The sequence below is a fragment of the Equus quagga genome, chromosome 15 (genome assembly GCF_021613505.1).
Source record: "Equus quagga isolate Etosha38 chromosome 15, UCLA_HA_Equagga_1.0, whole genome shotgun sequence".
In the NCBI taxonomy this organism is placed as follows: domain Eukaryota; kingdom Metazoa; phylum Chordata; class Mammalia; order Perissodactyla; family Equidae; genus Equus; species Equus quagga.
The window spans coordinates 56238047-56257584 of NC_060281.1; the positions used below are offsets into that span (position 1 = coordinate 56238047).

The 19538-nt window shown below is 43.9% G+C and overlaps 1 protein-coding gene across 1 annotated transcript in view; it reads left to right on the forward strand.

Annotated features, from left to right (window-relative positions):
• The first annotated feature begins 11358 nt into the window (after nt 1–11358).
• The window catches only part of SSR1 (signal sequence receptor subunit 1), a 42822-nt gene continuing 34642 nt past the window's right edge, over nt 11359–19538 (forward strand). The window contains exons 1-2 of the mRNA XM_046639645.1: nt 11359–11551; nt 14039–14151. Of these exons, the coding sequence (XP_046495601.1) occupies nt 11473–11551; nt 14039–14151 (192 nt within the window). The 5' untranslated portion in view covers nt 11359–11472. The remainder of the gene's footprint in view (nt 11552–14038; nt 14152–19538) is intronic.

Genomic DNA, 19538 nt, shown 5'->3' on the forward strand with positions numbered 1-19538 from the left:
TGTATAATATTTCATGGAGTGTATATACATACATCATCATTTATTTAGTTATAGTTTATGGACAGGGTTTCAAGTTCTTACCTGGTAGCCCAGCGTTCGTTGCCTTATGTGCTCTGGCCCCAGACTACTACTGTGTGTCAGCTCATACTGTTTCCTTTTCCCAGAGTGCCCTTCCCTGCCCTAAGTAAACTCAACTTCCTGCCCTCTCCACCTCTACCACCCAGTTCCTCATATTTAAAACGTTTGTATCCTTCAAGGCCTAATTTAAATGTTGCCCTCATCTTTATCTGAAAGTACTACCTAGTTCCTCTGTTTCACCTATGACTTGCTAATGGTACTTAGCACACCTCTCTCTAAATTATAGTGCATGGGAGATAGGACACCACAGCAGAAAGAGCACTCAACACGCAATCATAAGATTTAGGTTCAAGACCCAACTCCTCCATACTAGCCATTGTGAGAAACTGAGTTCACAGTCATACTATTTTAAGAACAATTACAGGACTGTGTTAATATTAATGTAAAAATGTAAATATTTTGTATATTAGGTCTATCTTTAAAAGATTGTAACATTTGCTTATATTAATACAACTCCTTGGTATGACTGAGTGACATATATAATTCAAATCTAGCAGATCCAGTCTGAAATATTTACAAAGGACTTTGGGAAATAGTATGAATTCATGATTGTGAAATTAGACAAAGTTCTTCCTATATTTGGCAAGGCCAAGCGTGCATGAAGAACAATTAGAATATATTCTTTAAGAAATTCTAGTGAGCACAATATGGTGAAAATTCAACAACACACTAATACAGTTGAGAATTCATAGGGTAAATGTTTCCAAGGTCAGAGATGATGTTCCAAGGAGAGAATTTTCAAGATTTCACAGTGCAGTTACTCCACTGACACATCCCTCCAATTCAGTTGAACTCAACATGCCTAATCAGAGAGCTTCGGAAGAATGGTGCTTAGGAACAACTCAGTTCTCTCCCTCCTGTGTGTCTCCTCTACCCTCACACTACTACCATATTCACAACACTTCTGACACCAGATGTGTGTGGTTTTCCCCCATCAAGCAAATCCTCCGACACTAGCTAGGTGTCCTATCATTTAACTCAATTCTGACACTGTCTACCTGGAGATAGCATCAGATCCCACAGGCTAAGGGCTCAGTCCCACAAGGCTGCCCTCACTCCACTTCAGACGCCATCACAAGTCCAGGTTGTCACCTGTGCTTCTGACCGATAGGCTACAAATCAGAAGTTTCCATGACATCCTCCTCGGGTTTGATTAATTTGCTAGAGCAGCTCACAGAATGCAAGGAAACACTTAAGCTTAACGGTTTACTAAAGGATACAGATGAACAACCGATGAAGAGATACACAGGGTGAAGTCTGAGAGGGTCCTGAGCTCAGGAGCTTCTGTCCCTGTGGTGTTGGGGTGCGTCACTCTCCCGGTACTTGGATGTGTTCACTCACCTAGAAGCTCCCTGAATCCCGCACTTTTGGCACTTTTATGGTGGTTTCCTCATGTAGGAATGATTGATCATTAACTCCATTTCCAGCTCCTCTCCGACTCTGGAGAATGGGAGGTGGGGCTGAAAACTCCAAGCTTCTAATCATGGCATGGTCTTTCTAGTGACCACCTCCCATCCAGGAGCCATCCAGGAGCCCACCAAGAGTCACCTCATTAGAACAAAAGATGCCCCTAGTGCTCTTCGCACTTGGGAATTTACAAGGGTTTCAGATGCTCTGCACCCGGAACTGGGGGCAGAGACCAATACATGTATTTTCTATTATCTCACAAATAGGTAGAAACTACAGTACCTAAATACATGAAGAATCACTACAACTAATAAATACATCTTTTTTATATACTCTTCCCTTTATTGAGGGATGATTTACATACTGTAAAATTCACCTATCATAAGTGTACAACTCAGTGATTTTTAGTAAATTTATGGTCATGCAATAATCACAATCTAATTTTGAAATATTCTATCATACCCTCCCCCCAAAATTTCCTCTAGCCTGTTTGCTGTCAATCACTGCTTCCACCCTCAATTTCTCCAGGATTCTGGTCAGTCTTGTTCCTGGAAAGCATGCAAGAGAAGGTTCAGCAGGATAAACTGATCAACTGCTGCGTTTGACCCTGGGGCATTGAGGCTACCACCTGGTTACATTTTGGTATTTCACTGTCATCTGCCATGATCCATGTAGTTTTTGTGAGGGCCAGCCGGCAAATTAAGTTGGTATTTGACAGAGACCATCACCCCTTTAAGATGTGGCACGCATCTTACCATTGCCCTGGGATGTGATGGTGCTTTTAATTTACTATCTTGACTGGGGAAGGGAGTGGTGGTGGCAGTCTCAGAAGCTTCCACTTAGCCTTTCATACTCTTAATAACTCTCATTAGGAACCAGTGTAAGTTTCTTTCAAGTATGTCCATTCCAACCGTACTTTCAGGGACCAGACACTGGTGGGGCTCACAACCTAAAGGACCCACTGTGAGCTGGGCCTGGGCTGGGCCTCCACTTATTACCTGGCTCCCATATACTCCTACTCTAAACAGGGGCCGTGTTGGCACTTTAGTTCCTGGATTTAATGCCAGTTTAGACCTTGTGTCCAACAATCCTGCAAAGGGCTGGGTGTTCCCCTTTCCCCAATGCATGGATACTCTGAGTAAATGTCCACAGGTCCCTTTGAGGAAGGATGGGGTATTCACTACTGAATGGTGTTTCAGGCCTCCTCATCATAGGAACCTGGCTTCCCCTCAGTTACTGGGTTCCAGGATTGAGAACTGGCTTGCACCCAGCTGAGGGAGAGAGCATGACTTTTTATGGGGGTGACTGCCCTCAGCCTCCTGATCTTTCTTGATTTCTTTAATTGTATAAATTAAGCAATATGTTTGAGTCCCAAGTATCACATTAACCCTGCCCTGATTCTCTACAGGTTATTCCTCCTGCCCACTCCCCCTCCTCTCCCCTGACTGGGCAGCTCATGATGGTAATTGTTCCCACCTTGTTTCTGATGGTTAAGGGGTGCCACCTGGCCTCCATTCTCATCCTCATCCCCATTGCTATTAGCCCGGTTCCAAAACAGCATCTCTTACCCTCAGCCCTGGTCTACAGAGGACAGCTGATCACTGGTCTTCTCAGCAAGGCTGGAGCTCCTCAGCGCATTCCTTATTGCTTTGGTAAACGGAGTGTCCTCCAGGCCTTCCTACAGAAGTAAGCTGATGAGTTTTCCAGCATTATGCAGTATATCCATTCTAACAGGCCTAGATTTAGGGGCCAGGCAGAGAGAAGGAGGGGCCAGTGAGGTGGAAGGAAAATTAGGAGAGCATGGTCGTCATTGAGCCTCGAGAAACAAGTGTTAAACAAGCAGGTGGGGAGGGAGGGCTCAGATGACGACTTTGGGATTTAGCAAGACAGAGATGGATGTTTGAGTGCAGTGGTGAAAACAGAAGCCCAGTTGGACTAGGCAGAGAAGAAAATTGAGAGGTGAGATTCTGAAGTTTTACTGTGTCAGAGAGCAGAGAAATAAGGCTGTCCCTGAAGGGGAACAGAGGCCACGGGAGAATTTTGCTTTTTAAGGTGGACAACAGTATATTTGTATTGATGGGAGCAATGAATTGAAGAAGTAGAAATTTATTATGAAGTAGAGAGGAGAGTGCTGTTTTCAGAACCCCACATTTTTGAGCAGGAGATGGAATCCAAACCACAAATGGTGGATGGCCTTTGATGGGCCTATAGACGTTTTTATTGTAGCAGAGAGGAGGGTGGAGCGTGAGTGCACAGATGGAGGTAAGGGGTCAGGTTTGTGGTGAGTGGTCAGGTGGTTGTGATTTTTTTTCTGTTTTTTTTCCAAGGAAATGTAAGCTGGGGAGAGGTCAGGAGAGGTCTGTGAGCTGTGGAGAAAGAGGACCAGGTGGGAATGGTGCTCTGGGAGGGCGGGGAAGGAATGCAGGCCCTGCTTCTAAGTAGGAGTTGGGCTGGAGAGCCAGGATTCCTTTGAAAGTCCTCCTTATTTTCTTTCTTTTTCCCATCATGCCCCTTTTCATAAGGATCACAAAAGAACTTCTTTTCTTTCAGAGGTAAAGTATAGTACAAAAGCCCTAATTCTTTTTTTTAGCCCTTACTAGGTGAAAGAACACAAGTCTTTGCATATAATAGACATAACTTTTTCATTTTTAGATAGTGTAGATGCAAAACAACCAATAACCATTCTATAGATAAGAGAGATAAGGTGAGTTTTACTTGAGCCAGGGTGAGGATTAATTATAACCCAAGAAGACAGTTGAAACCAGCAAACAGTTAACCACCGATGATTAAGTAGCTAGGAACTAAAGTTTTTTTCCTTTTTGCAATGACTGATTATAGCTTTTAACTGTTTGCCCACCCCTTGTTAACTGTGCTCTTTAGGCAATATGCTGTCTGACTCCTACCAGGTTCCTATAGATAACATGTCCCTGGAGCCTGGGTCACCATGGTAATCGGTGTGTGAGGGGTTTTTCACGAATTAGAACACCTTGTTCACTTCAGGCTGGTTGAGACCACCAATCCATCAACTGGGCCTGCACAGATATCTGATAAATGACCTTTTGACATCAAGAGGCTAAAAATTCCACCCTCAGATCATGCTAATGATGAGGATCAAGGCTGCTCCTGTCCCAAGGAGAGAAGTCCAAGGTGACCTGCCCTACATACCGAGCTATATCATCCTCTGGAAGCATAGGATGTCCTGACCTGATCCAATCTGATTCTTATCTAAAGTTATAGGACCAACCAATAGCCAGATCCCACCTACACTGATACTATTTTAATGACTTTTTTATATAAGCTTTCCTTTGTCATGTAAAGAAATAACTCATATCTATGCCTTATGAATTTAGCCCTGCCCTCATCCCATTGCAGCTCTTCCTGTCCACGGGTCCTGTCCCCATGCCAGCAGCTCTTCCTGGTCCTGTCCTCATGCCTGCAGCTCTTTACTGCCCGTGGGTCCTGTCCTCATGCCTGCAGCTCTTCCTGCCCACGGGTCCTGTCCCCATGCCTGCAGCTCTTCCTGCCCACGGGTCCTGTCCCCATGCAGGCAGCTCTTCCTGCCCACAGGTCCTGTCCCCATGCCGTCAGCTCTTCACTGTCCATGGGGCCTCTCCCATGCTGGCAGCTCTTCCTGCCCATGGGTCCTGTCCCCATGCCGGCAGCTTTTCACTGCCCATGGGTCCTGTCCCCATGCTGCAGCTCTTCACTGCCCATGGGGCCTGTCTCCATTCTATTCTCTGAATAAAAGAGCACTACTGCCAGACCTTGAGAGTCCAAGAAATCTTTCGACTCCTCGACTCACTGAGCCCGCATCACCAACACCCTCATTTTGTGAACACATGTCCTATGAAGAGGCATGGAGTCTGACTACGCTTGCGCAGATCATCAATTGCCTCACCTCCAATCACCTCTCTCCACGTTTCAGACGACCTTGCACCCTACCCCATAAATATCCCTGAGTCCATATTTTTGGGGAAGCGGATTTGAGACTCATTCTCTGGCTTCCTCTCTTGGCTGCCTTGTGATTAAACCCTCTCTCTGCTGCAATCTTGTTGTCTCAGTGTTTGGCTTTCCAGGCCCAAATGAGCCTGGTTCCGTAACAGAATGTCCACAAAGGAAGAAAGCATTCTGGAGAAGCATGGTTTTCAGTAGTCTTATACCTTTTTGGAACAAAGAACATACATTAAACACACCCAGGATACATATTCATCAAAGTTTCAAAGAGGTATTCAGTTGCAAATTAGCAGGTCAATATAACCCTGATGTTGGGAAAGGGACTAATATGGGCATTACCATAGGGTGTCTGACGGGAAGTATGCATTCTTACCTTAAGAGCGTGCATTCTTACCTTAAGAGCGTGCATTCTTTAATGGTTAAAGCAGTCATACAACGTATGTTTGATCGGCCATAAATCAGGCTTTTCAGTTCAAGCCAAATCAGTTTTGAACCAGAAGTTACCCCCTATAAATCGATATGTGAAAATCTCCTGTCAATATTTTTTCATTTCTTATTAGGTCTATAATTGAACTTAGGTTGCAAATTTGTGGAGGAAAGATGTCACTTGTAACAATACAATAAATTCAATAACTGTTTTCTGAGTTACCACTGGGCATCAGGTGCTGTTCTACAGCATTGAGTCAAAGGCCTCAAGAGCCCTGGCCTCAAGATGCTGAGAGAAAGGAGGCATAACATGGGACATACTGTGCTAGAAGGTAACAAGTGCTATGAAAAAGGGAGAAAGGAACTGAGAGGGCAGGGGAGGGGAAGCCGCAGGGTGTAGTTTTAAATTGGAGGTGAGGGTGAGCCTCGCTGACAAGGAGACAGTTGAGCAAAGGTTAAAGGACATGAGGACGGACGTTCACTGGCTACCCAGTTACCAGAGGAAATGAAACAGAAGCAAAACCGGTGATTAATAAACACATTCGCTAATGATGCCAAGAGAAATCTTAAGTAATCTAAGGAAAAGAAAGCTCTGCTCTAACAAATTCTAAGGGAATAAAATGACATAAGTGGAGAATCAACTGTGAATTTGCCAGAGCTGTATGAATGAGAATAACCAGAATGTGGTATATTCTTGGAAAACACATCTTCAAAGAGAGAGGTGCAGATGTGAGAGTGAGAGAATATGGGGAGACATCTGGGAGGACCTAAATAAATTAGCAGATGGAATTGTGAATTCCCTAAGGGAAGGATTGGAACCCAGTAAGCAGGAGAGCCCTGGGTGAGCACCAAGGGAGAGCATAGATCACAATAATGCAGAATTCATGAGCACTAAGATCAGGGCGAGTATTTTACTTCCCTGATCCATAGGCTACTGCTTTTTATGCCAGTCAGACAGCCACACAGGTCTCTCTGTTTTCTGTTTGTATGTTTTTATTTTCCCTAAGTTCATCACAGCAGTCACCTCCAGAGTGGGCATGCTTTATTTGTTCCTGCTGCACCTTTAGTAGCTGGTTGTCTAAAATTCAAGCCCCAAATAAAATCCATTAGTAATCATTTAATAACATAACCGGAGTGAAAGTCCCAGTTTAATCCTAAACTGGCTTATCCTCACAGGTTCAGGCTATGTCTAAACATGTCCTGAGAACTGGAGAGACAGACCTGATGAAGATTTTTAGGCTGCTTAATTTTAAAACACGGTTTATGACGAGGATTTTTAGGCTGGTTAATTTTAAAACTGCAGATGAGAACCAGGCTCCAAGGAGTGGAATTTGCTTGCCCTTTGATCAGAGACAATTGCATTTGTGAAGGAAATCTCCATGTCTCCCTCTCTGCGCCAGGAGGAAGGTGGGGATGGCCTTATCTCTGGAAACTCTTAACGGGGAAGGCAAGAACTTAAGTTGTTTACTGTCTGGCAACCTCATGTAACTGACCCCCCACCCCCAAATCCTCCTTTGTCTTTAGTTGAAGATAATATTTGAGCGGTGACTTCTACCATTTACTCAATCCGGTTTGATTCTTATCTAAAAGTTGTGGGACCGCCCAATGGCTGGACCCTACCGGCACTGGTACCATTTTAACTTTTTTTTTCTTTGTCTCGTAAAGAGATGACTCACATACCTATGCCTTAAATTTAGCCCTAACCCTCAACTCGGGGCAGCAGCAGGAGCTCTGACTGCCCGTGGGTCCTGTCCCCATGCCAGCGGGGGCAGCAGAGGCAGCAGCAGGAGCTCTGACTGCCCGTGGGTCCTGTCCCCATGCTATTCTATACTATTCTCTAAATAAAAGAGCACTACTGCCAGATCTTAAGAGTCTAAAGAAATCTTTCTTTCGACTCCTCGGCTCACCGACCCCGCATCAAGACCGACCAGGAATCTCCTTAACGTAAGGCATGAGAGTCCTCCCTGCTGGAAATCAGGCCTCTGCAGGGAAAAGAGAGTCAGTGAGACACCCTTGGTCCAGGGACAAAGAGGTGATTTTGAATACAGTGTAAGTCTGTATCTTCTACTATAGGTTACACTGGATTCCTGTGCTAGGAGGGAGTAGGGAGTTAAATAGAAGGATTGTCACTAGTTACCCCAAGGAACTCAAGGGTGGGTTTGGATATTTTAACTGTTTTTCCAGATTGTTCTTTTTCCTTTGTTATGTTAAGGAGATGCAATCACTAAACTCCCTGAACCAGACCAAGCCTCACCAGGAGAGCTATGCCTATGACCTTTGCCTTATTTTTAATGCTAAGATCTTTCCAGGAGAAGCTCAGGCCTTATTACCATAACCTGCAGTGTGTGTGGAAGCATGTTTTCCAATTGAGCATGCACAAGCAAATACCCACTGCTCCCTTTTGAATGTTCATTCCCCATCCAAAGTAAATGTCCCTGCTTCCCTTTGTTTGGGGATGCCATTACTCTGGAAATCATACCTCGTGGTCTCCTATTTGCTGCAAATATCCTTTACTTTGTGAGACAATTACTTGTGGTGTATGATGAGGATTTTTAGGCTGCTTAATTTTAAATGAGGATTTTTAGGCTGGTTACTTTTAAAACTACAGATGAGAGAGGCAGGCTCCAAGGAGTAGAATTTGCTTGTCCCTTTGTTGGGAAACATTTACATTTCTAAGGGAAACCTCTACCTGTGAAGATGCCTCCCTCTCTGTGCCAGGAAGAAGGGGGATGGCCTTATCTCTAGAAACTCTTAATCAATGTCTGGCAACCTCATGTAACTGACCACCCCCCCCCCCCCATCCTCCTTTGTCTTTAGCTGAGGATGAAATTCAAGCGGTGACTTCTGCCATTTACTCAATCCGGTTTGATTCTTATCTAAAAGTTGTGGGACCGCCATATGGCCGGACCCTACAGGCACTGATACCATTTTAACTTTTTTTACATATTCTTTGTCTTGTAAAGAGATAACTCACATACCGATGCCTTAAATTTAGCTTTACTCACCACCCAACTTTGCAGCAGCAGAAGCAGCAGCAGCAGCAGCAGCTCCCCATGCCAGCAGCAACTCTGACTGCCCGTGGGTCCTGTCCCCACGCAGCAGCTCTGCCCGCCCATGGGTCCTGTCCCCATGCTATTCTATTCTCTAAATAAAAGAGCACTCCTGCCAGATCTTGAGAGTCTAAGAAATCTTTCTTTCGACTCCTCGGCTCACCGACCCTGCATCAGTGTAGAGTCTGATTTAAATCACCAGGAGGGACCCCATTTCAGTTTTGGTAACAGGATGCGTTTGTCAAAAAACCTGTCAGACATCAGGAACTCAGAGCAGGTCTGAACTGAAACTCGTGGAACAGAAAGTGCCTCAAAGTTGGGGAGAGAGATTCTTCCCATGCCAGTAGAGTACTCAGCAGGGTTCAGCCACATCAAAGTGGGGTCCCCAGTCCTGTTGGCTTTGGTACAGAGTGGAAGCTTTGGTACCTGTGCACAAGAGTGGAGGCAGCAGCAAAGTGGGAGGATGCCTTCTCACAGATCCCCTCCACCTCTGGCGGGTGCCTTAGTAGCAGCAGCAGCAGCAGCAGGAGCAGCGGCGCTAGTGGCCTGGCGAAGTGGAGCAGAGCTGAGCTGGTTCAGCCCAGTGCTGTCAGGTTGTGACTTGAGTAGGCAGAATTAGACAGTGGCGGTAGCAGCCACAAGCTGCCTTAACAGGGGCCCTAAGGCACGAGGTCTTTAGCAGAGCCAGTGCTGGAACAGATCAGCAGATGTCCTAGGCCAGTGGGGCATGGAGGCTGGAATCAGACTGCCAAGTTAAAATTTTGCCTCTGCCATTGACTAGCTTTTAAGCCTTGAGTAAATTACCTTTCTGCATCTCACTTTTCTTAGCAATACCCAGTGTGGGGACCTGAAATTGGCCACCCCAAGATATGTCTCTTTGGCATAAGGATTATTTGAGGCTGATTGCTTTTGATAAACTGGGACAGGGAAGGAGGATCTGAGGAATGGAACTTGCCCTTTGTTAGGACACGTTTACATTTGTAAGGTAAATCTCTATCTGTGAAAGTTGCCTCCCTCTCTGTACCAGGAAGAAGAAAGGAGATGACCTTCTCTCCAAAAACTCTTAATCAATACCAAAGGCAAAGACTTAAATCTGCATTTTATTGTGCTTCTCTGGTAACCTCCTGTAACAGACTTCCCTCCCCCTGTCAACTTTGGCATTTCTTTAAGGATTAAGCATCTTTCCTTAGGCTGGGAACTGATTGCTGCACTCACCTGTGACTGCCCAGCTCCAGACAATCGACTTGCCTCCGGCTATGCCCTCTGAGACAGCAGACCACTACCTGCTGTGTCCATCAAGCACTGTGCTGACAGGGCAATCTTGTGACTATTGTGGGATGGACATTTCAATCACATGTAAAACACCCTGTTTGGGGGTATATAACCACTCTGTGCACCCCACTTCTTGGGTGCCCTTTCTTCCTTCGGGAAGAAAGGCCCTGGGCCATGGTTCCTCATAAAGCTTTGTTTAATTTTCTCTTGCTATTCTGTCTCATGTGAATTTAATTCATTCTCCGGCCAGACGAACCCACATCTGGGGAGAGGAAATGTCTTCCTCCCCTACACCAGCTCATTGGGAGTTTTAGAGATTAAATGAGATTACACATGAAACACAGTTCTAAGGGACAATCATTAGCAATAATAAACACATGAGAGTTAGTTTATTTATCTGATCATCCATACGACATGGATTGGATTGGTCCAGTCCAATGGTTCCTGGTATTCAGATTGTTTAATTGCATGAAATACCAGATTTTTGGCAGCAACCCAAAGCCAAACTAGATCAGAAGGAAACTGAAGGAAACTGTACAGCCACTGCTGCCTGCACTATGTACTTGCCAAATGCTCACTATAAGCCAGGCACTGTACTAGGTGATTTGTAACTCTGGAACCTCAGGTAAGAATTTAAGAACTGCTGCTATTTAACTTTGGGTGAGGGTGTGGGCAGATAGGGGACAAAGGTTTTACACTGTGTAGTTTTTATGCTTTTTGGGTTTTTTGAACAATTATCTATGCCAGAACATTTTTGCTTTTCAATGCCACCTAGTTCATGGTCCTTATATCACTATTATTAAAAATTATATAAAGACTTCTAAAAAAAAAACCACTCTACTGCGCCAGGAACCAGGCGGATCGTCATTCATATAAAGTAACCACAAACGACGCTAATTAACTGGGAGACACGGTCACGGCGGGGCACGCAACAAACGGCAGGTCGCCAGCCCGCGGCTACCGCGGGATGAGAACTCTCGCGAGAATGTCAGAGGCCCGGGCAACCAGTCACGTGACTCCCGGACTGCCGGCGCCCCTCCAGCGCTCCGAGCGAAGCAGCCACGTTGGCGGCGTTCCTCAGCCAGGGAGGGGGCGTAGCGAAAAGCCGTGCGTGGTACGTGCCCCGCCCCTCCGCGCCCGAAGCCCGGATGAAGAGTAACGCCATTACCGCCCGAGCCGCCGAGAGGGCTAGCGGACGGGGACTGGACACCGGGCCGGCCGCGCCATGAGACTCCTCCCCCGGCTGCTTCTGCTTCTCCTGCTCGTGTTCCCTGCCACCCTCTTGCTCCGGGGCGGCTCTGGAGGTGAGGCGAGGGGAGTGGGCCGCGGGGCTTGGCCGGGAAGGGACACCAACGACGGCAAGTTTGGGGCTGGAGGCGGCGGCGACTCCCGCGCCGGGCGTCCCCCTTGCCGGCCGCCCTCCTCCCCGACCCCGGCTCGGGTAGGGGCCTCAGCGCGCGCGGCCGCAACCCCGCTGGAGCCTCGGCCTCTGCCGCGCGGAGCGCGGGGTACTGCCGGCGGTCTTGCGCCTCGGGCCGGGCCTTGCACCTGCAGCAGTGGCCGGAGCTGGCGGATCGTCGGGTCGGGGAAGGAGGCGAGGGGCGGTGGGCCCGGCCGCCCAGGGCTGCAGCGGCGCCTTGGCTTGCTGTCGGCCGCCGCCAGCGCCGCTCCGCCCCTCCCCGCTCAGGGCTGACGTGTCCTTAGCGCCCGTGCTAGGAGACCTCCATTCATTTGCTGGAACCCTTGTTTTCTACACACCTGAAGTCTTAGAGCGTCTTTCTTTTGGCCATCTTCCCGTTTATCAGCACCTGATCCCTGTGTGTCACCAGGAGTCCTGACTTCAGAAAAGCTCCCGATCCTCGCCCCCACTGCCCACGCCTGTGCTCTGAGGCGGACTGAAGAATCCCTGTGGGATGTCTGTTACTTGTGCCCTCCTTTTCTCGCCTCTCTTTTTCTGTAACCTTTTTATGTTTTGTGGAAGTGCCATGTCCTGAAAAAATAGTCTACTTCGAGTTCTAAGTTTATTCCTTCCAACGGTTGACCTGGTGTGGCAATAACTTGGATAGCAGATCGTTGAAAATGTAGAAACTTGGCTTCTTGCCCTGGTTCTATCATGAACTTCGATCGTTTAGTTTGGCTGTAAAATTTAGCCTGACTAAACGATCGCTAGAATTTCATTCTCTAAGTTTGAGCAAGCTGTGTGGCAAAATGAGTGATGGTGACAGGTATCCACGAATTGTTTTGCAAAGAAGTGAAGTGATTGGCTTCTGTTTAGTGGATAGAAAACCAAGTGAGAATTAACCAAAACTGTGAATGAATTCATTTGCATATTTAAAGAGGAGTGCTTGCTGGTTTGTTCTCATTTGGGTTTTTTAAAGAAAATTTGTTCTACTTGTGTAGAATCTAAACTGTATTTTTTCAGGTTTTATAAATTTTCTTTTTAAAAGAAATATCAGTGTTTAAACTGGATTTCTTTAAACATTTTTGTGAGGAATGGTCTTTCTTTCAAAAGATGTGTTTTCTCTTAATTTTTCCCGTCGAAAATTGTTAGATTTTATAGGCATAAAATTGTTGCTGGTTAACATTAAAATAAATTGTTTAATATCCACTGAAAAGGGATGAAAAGACATTTTATATATTGAGAAGTCTTGAAATTTAACTAAATACAACTTTAAGTTATGTCAGACAAAGATATTTTTCTTACTGGTTTTTTGAAAATTTGTAAAGTTAGGAATGATTTATAAATTATGAGTGCACTGTTGTAGTCTTTGTTCAGCAAGCAGTAAAAGCTGTTTTTAGTTCGTAATGGGTGATCCAGTGTTCTTTAATATTTTGCATGAATTTTAACAGCCAGTAAGGACAGACAGGAAGAGACTTAAAATGCATGGTCCCTAATATATACTGTTTTTCTTGGATATTGCAGCATATGTACATGCTTCCTTTCCCACGTTTTTTCCTTTACTGAGCTGCCACATCAGCATTCTTTCTGAGAAATGTTGAGAGTTGCTAGAACTTTGAAATTTCTTTGCAGGATCTGAAGTAGATTTAATGTGACTTATTTAGAGCTTTTACCTACAAAATTATGATTTTTAATTTCTTGGCATTACAGTTATGCTTAACTTTTATTTTGACATTAAGTGTAGGGGAAATAGAAAAGTATCGTAAAACATGTTTGAAGCCATATGCAGAAATAAATGCTGTCTTTCTCTGCTATAAACCCTGAAGTTACCACTGTAGTTTTTACTAAACAGGATGTGTTTTATGCAAGCTAATTTTTGCCCTGGATACCATCGGATATTTGTTCCTTGGAATTACATGCTTTCAAGTTCTAAGAGTGAGCCATAGTCAACTGTAGTAACAGTGTTTCTTGCCGAGATAGTGAGATTGCTGTTTTCCTTTAGAGCTGAGTTTTTTGTTTGTTTTATAAAATGGTTAATGACAGGGATTAAATTTTGGAGTTTCTTTTAAACTTATTTTCCTTAATTTGCTTAAGACAATTGTTTGAAGTTCTTTATCTGGGCTTCAAGGCATCTTTGGTTTCACCAGTTCATTTTTCCAACTGTTAGGTGCTTTTTAAAATTAAACAGCATTTCCCATTAAAAGGAACATGCAGTTGTTAAGACTACTAATAAGATAATATGCATATTTTTAGATGCATTGTAATTTGGCCTCATTCGGGTGCACTGGGAGATTGAATTACTCCAAGGGGAAAATTTTCTTGCCTATGCCTGAGATTAAAGAACATCAATATTCCAGGGTAGTTAATTACTTGTCTTGTATTTTATTGTTAGGTTCGGTAGCAGTGGCTCAAGATCTTACAGAAGATGAAGAAACAGTGGAAGATTCAATAATTGAAGATGAGGATGATGAAGCAGAGGTGGAAGAAGATGAACCCACAGATTTGGTTAGTGTTACATATGATTTAAGATATGTATATAATGTATCTAGAATTTATTCTTTTTATAGAAAAATTTGTTAAAATTCTTGCTTCTAGAGGTTTGTTACTGTGATCAGAGTGGATTGAAGTTGGGAGAGTAGGGGCCAGTCATTGACGATGGATCATAAGTATTTTCTGGAACAGGGAGGGAGACATGAAACAATTCAAGATCATATGGTCAGAGCCTGAGTGTAACACTATAGTGGGAATAGCACTGGACCATTTGTTGGTGGATTTGGGATACATACTACTCAGCTTTCTGACCTTGGGTAACTTATCTCTTTGGGTCTCAGTTTCCTCTTTCTTCTTTCCTTCATTCAATAAGCAAGTATTTATTGAGTCCCTTCATGTGCCAGTCACTGTTCTGAGGGCAGGGGTCAACAAGCCAGATATTTTCTCTGCTGTCATGGAGCTTATGTTCTTGGGGGAGTATATATGTGTTTCGGTGGTAGGGGTTGAAAAGCAGACAAACAATGTATAAAATGTGTTCTGTGAAGAGTAAGGCGCTTAGACAAGATCTCTTAGGAGTCATCCAGCTCTGAAACTTTTATTATATAATTATAGTATGACAGTAAGAATATTGGGCTAGAATAAGGATTATTGTAGCATGCTTCCAGCTAATTTCATTTCCTCTCTTGGACTACTGTAATCTACACAGATTTTTTTCTTTCTCTTTTCATTATACCACACTTGAACCTGGAAGTGAGTCTAGATTTTTGTGATTCTAGATTTTGTCATTTTTTTCAAGATTGAACCAAAAGGAAAAGTCCCATTTCTTTTAAGTCAATATCAAAATAATTAGTGTCATATATAGATTTCTGCTCTTCTTTTGACTTATCCTCGTTTTTATGGAGTATGCCTTCCAACTAAGCTCATCTGCTTGCTATTTTGTTGATGTTTAAGTTCCCATTTTTATGCATCTGTACATACTGTTTCGCTTGTGTAGAATACTGCTACTCATTTTTGTGCTTTCCTAATTTCCCCTCCTTCAGGAAAACTTTACTGATTACCCATGTATCAAGCCTTTCACATGTATGTTTACCCATACTTTTAGGGTTTATATTAGGGCTCTGCATCTTCAGCCTAGTTCACTAGATGCACAGCTTTAACTAGATCAATATATTCCTCCAGCAGTGCTGGTAATAAAGATTTGACTGTTTTAAAAGTGCCACTTGTGGTAAGATAACTTAGAGTGAACATTGGAAGGGAGTTGATCCAGGAATTGAGGATTAAAGGTGATATTTAGGGCTCTGAAATTTGGGCGTGTACAGAAATTTAGTAATAGATTATATTGTTATAATTACTTTTCTGACATTACATGGGCTCTCTAGTGCTGGAATGTACTTACTGTGGAGGGAGTAGAGAAGGGAACTGTTAGATCATTGTTACCCAGTTGGCCCTCCAGTGTCTGTGAGTTCCACATCTGCATGTACAGAGGGCGGACTGGGACCGGTGCATCCTTGGATTTCGAAATCCGTGAGGGGTGCTGGAACCAATCCCCTGCAGATGCCAAGGGAAGACTGTACTTACAGTTTGGCTAGAACTTTTGTTTTGTCTTTCTTTTTTTTAAACATTGGCACCTGAGCTAACATCTGTTGCCAATGTTCTTTCTTTTTTCTTCTCCGCAAAGCGCCCCCCCCTTCCACCCGCCGTACATGGTTGTATACTCTAGCTCGAGGTCCTTCTGGTTGTGCCACGTGGGACGCTGCCTCAGCATGGGCTAACCAGTGGTGCCATGTCCGTGCCTAGGATCTGAACTGGCAAAACCCTGGGCCACCGAAGTGGAGCACGTGAACCTAACCACTTGGCCACAGATCCGGGCCCTAGAACTTTTCTATACCTTAATCATCTCCCTGCCTTGACAACCATTAGAGTTAAAAGAGCAACTCTAATTGTTCACTCCTCACCCTGGCCGATTAGTACAGAAGTGTTAGTACCCCTTGCTATGTTGCTTTTCTCAAATCAGAAAATGGTTAGGGCAAATTGAAGCAGAAAGGCAGGGAAAGTGTTTTCTTCCTTTGAACTAGACCATCCCAGCAGTGGTACGCTTGCATGGGACCGTGTAGGCTGTCCAAGAAAGGTAGGCCCTTAGATCCAGAGCTCTACAAAAGTTATTTCCAGAACTGAGCGCCCTAGAATTTCTCCGGTTATTATTTCCGAAGATTTATATTATCAGCTTGTACACAGTTGCCTCAGGTATCAAAGAATTGGGGGATTCGTAAGGGTCCTCTGCCACTCAGCCTGTGTCTGTAGTCACGGGAGGGAAAGGAGATTTTTCCTAAGGCCTGAGACTCCAACGGCTGGTTTAGATGCAGGTTATTGGTTTAAAATTTTTCAGTGCAAACCTTTTTTTTTAAGTCTCCTTGAGCTTTCCTACTCTCTTGAATATCCTCTGTCTCTAAAAGCTGTGGCTTGCACTGTAGCTTGCCAACATTCTCTGAAAGTATTTTTCTTAAAATCAGTGATAGCAATTTTTGTTTTTTGTTTTTTTGAGGATGATTACCCTGAGCTAACTGCTGCCAATCCTCCTCTTTTTGCTGAGGAAGGCTGATCCTGAGCTAACATCCATGCCCATCTTCCTCTACTTTATATGTGGGACACCCACCACAGCATGGCTTGCCAAGCGGTGCCATGTCCGCACCCGGGATCTGAACCAGCGAACCCCAGGCTGCTGAGAAGCGGAACGTGTGAACTTAACCGCTGCGCCACCGGGCCAGACCCGCAATTTTTGTTTTTATTAAAACGAGCTATAGTAGTAATAACACTAGCTAACTTAATATTAGTAGTAGTATTTAAAGTGGGTAGTATATTCAGATGGCTCTGAATTTAAAAGGTACGAGTTATATAGTAAAACTTGCCTGCCTGTCCTCCAGCAGCTGAAGTCACCTTCTCAGTGCTACAATTTCCTTACTCTCCTGGAGACAGGCTATAATAGCTGAAATATTGTGGAGCATTATCAGGTTGTAGGTCCTAAGAATTGTACATCTTATGATATGCTAATTAGCTATAAGATAAATGAGTTGTTTGCTTTTGCTTACCTATACTCTCCAGTTCTTCACAGCTAGCATATCACCACCTTCAAACTCCAAAGTCAGTCCTCTTCAGTCTTAGCAACAACATTGCCTTCAGTGTCAGTGAAGGTCATCAAGTGTGAACTCTATTAGAATTTCTGCTTTCTGATTCTAAATATATTATTTACCCATCCTTTCTACATTTTCTCCTATTTATTCACGAGTTGTCTTACTGTCTTCTAAGGCCAGTCCTACTCCCTCTGTCCTGGTCTCTATCTTGTCCTGTGGGATCTGTTAAATTATTCTCTTTCCTTCTGTTATCTTCGAGCATTGATCCTGCACAGCGACTTATTAAGCTACACATGTGCTCATTTACTCTGCTTTGTAGTCCTTCACCTTAAATTGCTGCACATTTCTTTTCTCTACCGGCATGCTTCTCTAACGTGCTCTAGTCCCATGTATCTAATAAAACTGTTGTTGCTAAGTCACCAGTGACCTAATTGCCAAATTCCTGGCCTGTTTTCCATTTTTATACTGTTGGAGCTCTCTTTAGCATTTGCTGATTACTCCTTCCTTGAGTTCCTTTGTGCTGGCTTCTGTTGCTCACCTCTCAGTTTTCCCTGCCCAGCTGCTGCTGCTTGGTCTCTCTCTTACTTTCGTCTCGAAGACCTCTGCTCACTCCCTTAATGTTGGTGAAACCTCTGGTTTCAGCCACACCAGCTTATATTGATGACTTTCAGATCTTGTTTCTAGCCACCTACCTTACTGAGCTCCATACCTGTATTTTCAGCTCTTTGCAGGATAGTACCATCTGTATGCTCCGTAAGTACCTCAAATTTTATATGTCCAAAATGGAATTCCGCATTTACCATCCGTCTTGTCATCTGGTTCTTGTTTTGATATGGCTCCAGTGATTCAAGCTTTTGCCTTGTTATTTCCATTTCTTTTTACTCCACAACCCCATTAGTCAAATCTTATGGATGATTTCTTTTAACTGTTTCTCAAGTATACCCTTTCCTCTTCATTGCTACAGCTTATGGGCCTGTCTTCCTGTCTCTGGTCTCTTCCCAAAAGTAGAAATTCACTGACTCTTACTAAATGAATAGTATCATTAAGGATACTTAAAATATAACATAATACAATTGCACAGGCGTCAAACAAATGTTTGAGTAAGCCTATGAGCTGAGTGTGGAGGATTTTTTTTTTTTTTTCCATTTTCTACTCAAAGCCCCCCAGTACATAGTTGTGTATTTTTAGTTGTGGGTCCTTCTAGTTGTGGCATGTGGGATGCCACTTCAGCATGGCTTGATGAGCAGTGCCATGTCCGTGCCCAGGATCCAAACCGGCGAAACCCTGGGCCGCTGCAGCAGAGCACGCGAACTTAACCACTTGGCCATGGAGCTGGCCCCTGAGAATTTTTAAAATATAGGACAGTCTTTGCCTTTGAGAAGTCTGTCTGTTGGAAGAAAGAATATTTTACATAAATGAGAAGTTAAATGCCAATAAACAAGGCTGTCATTAAGCATCTTGATTTATGTAGGGCCCGGACACTTCAAATGTATGAATAGCTTTATAATCCTCATTGATGCCTAGAGAGATGCTACACTGAGATTTAAAGTTAAATTAAAATCTGTTCACATTTTTTAACTGCTTTATTGAGATATAATTTGCATATCATATTCACCTGTTTTCATTATACAGTTCAATGATTTTTAGTAAGTATACGAAGTTCTTCAACTCTAATCAAGTTTTAGGACATCTTCATCACCCCAGTATGATCCCTGGTCACATTTTCTTTTTTTAACCATTTCTTCCAAGATGTGTGATGAATTTTCGCAGGAAAATTGTTAATTGTGATGGAAATCTCTAGGCTGATGACAGGGTGCTCTAGGTCATGGGTTGGCAAAATGTGGCCATGGGCCAAATCCAGCCATGCCCATTCTTTGACATATTGTCTGTGGCTGCTTTCACACCAAAGAGAAAGCAGCCACAGAGTTGACTAGTTGCAACAGGGACCTCATGGTTCCCAAAGCCAGAAATAATTGATATCTGGCCCTTTTAGTTTACCAACCCATTCTCTAGAACCTTGCAGTTCAAAGTGTGGTCTGAGTCCCAGCAGCGTCATTTCCTGGGTATTTGTTAGAAATACAGGATTTCAGGCTTGATCCTAGACCTGAATCAGATCTGCAGAATCCTCAGGCGATTGATATGCTCATTACTGTTTGAGATACACTGCTCTGGAAGTTTTATTTTAACTGATGACATACAGTAAAATTCATACCACTGCTAATCTCAACAAAGCCTTGAAGAAGCAATATTTTCTCCCAGACTTAGTGAAGTCAT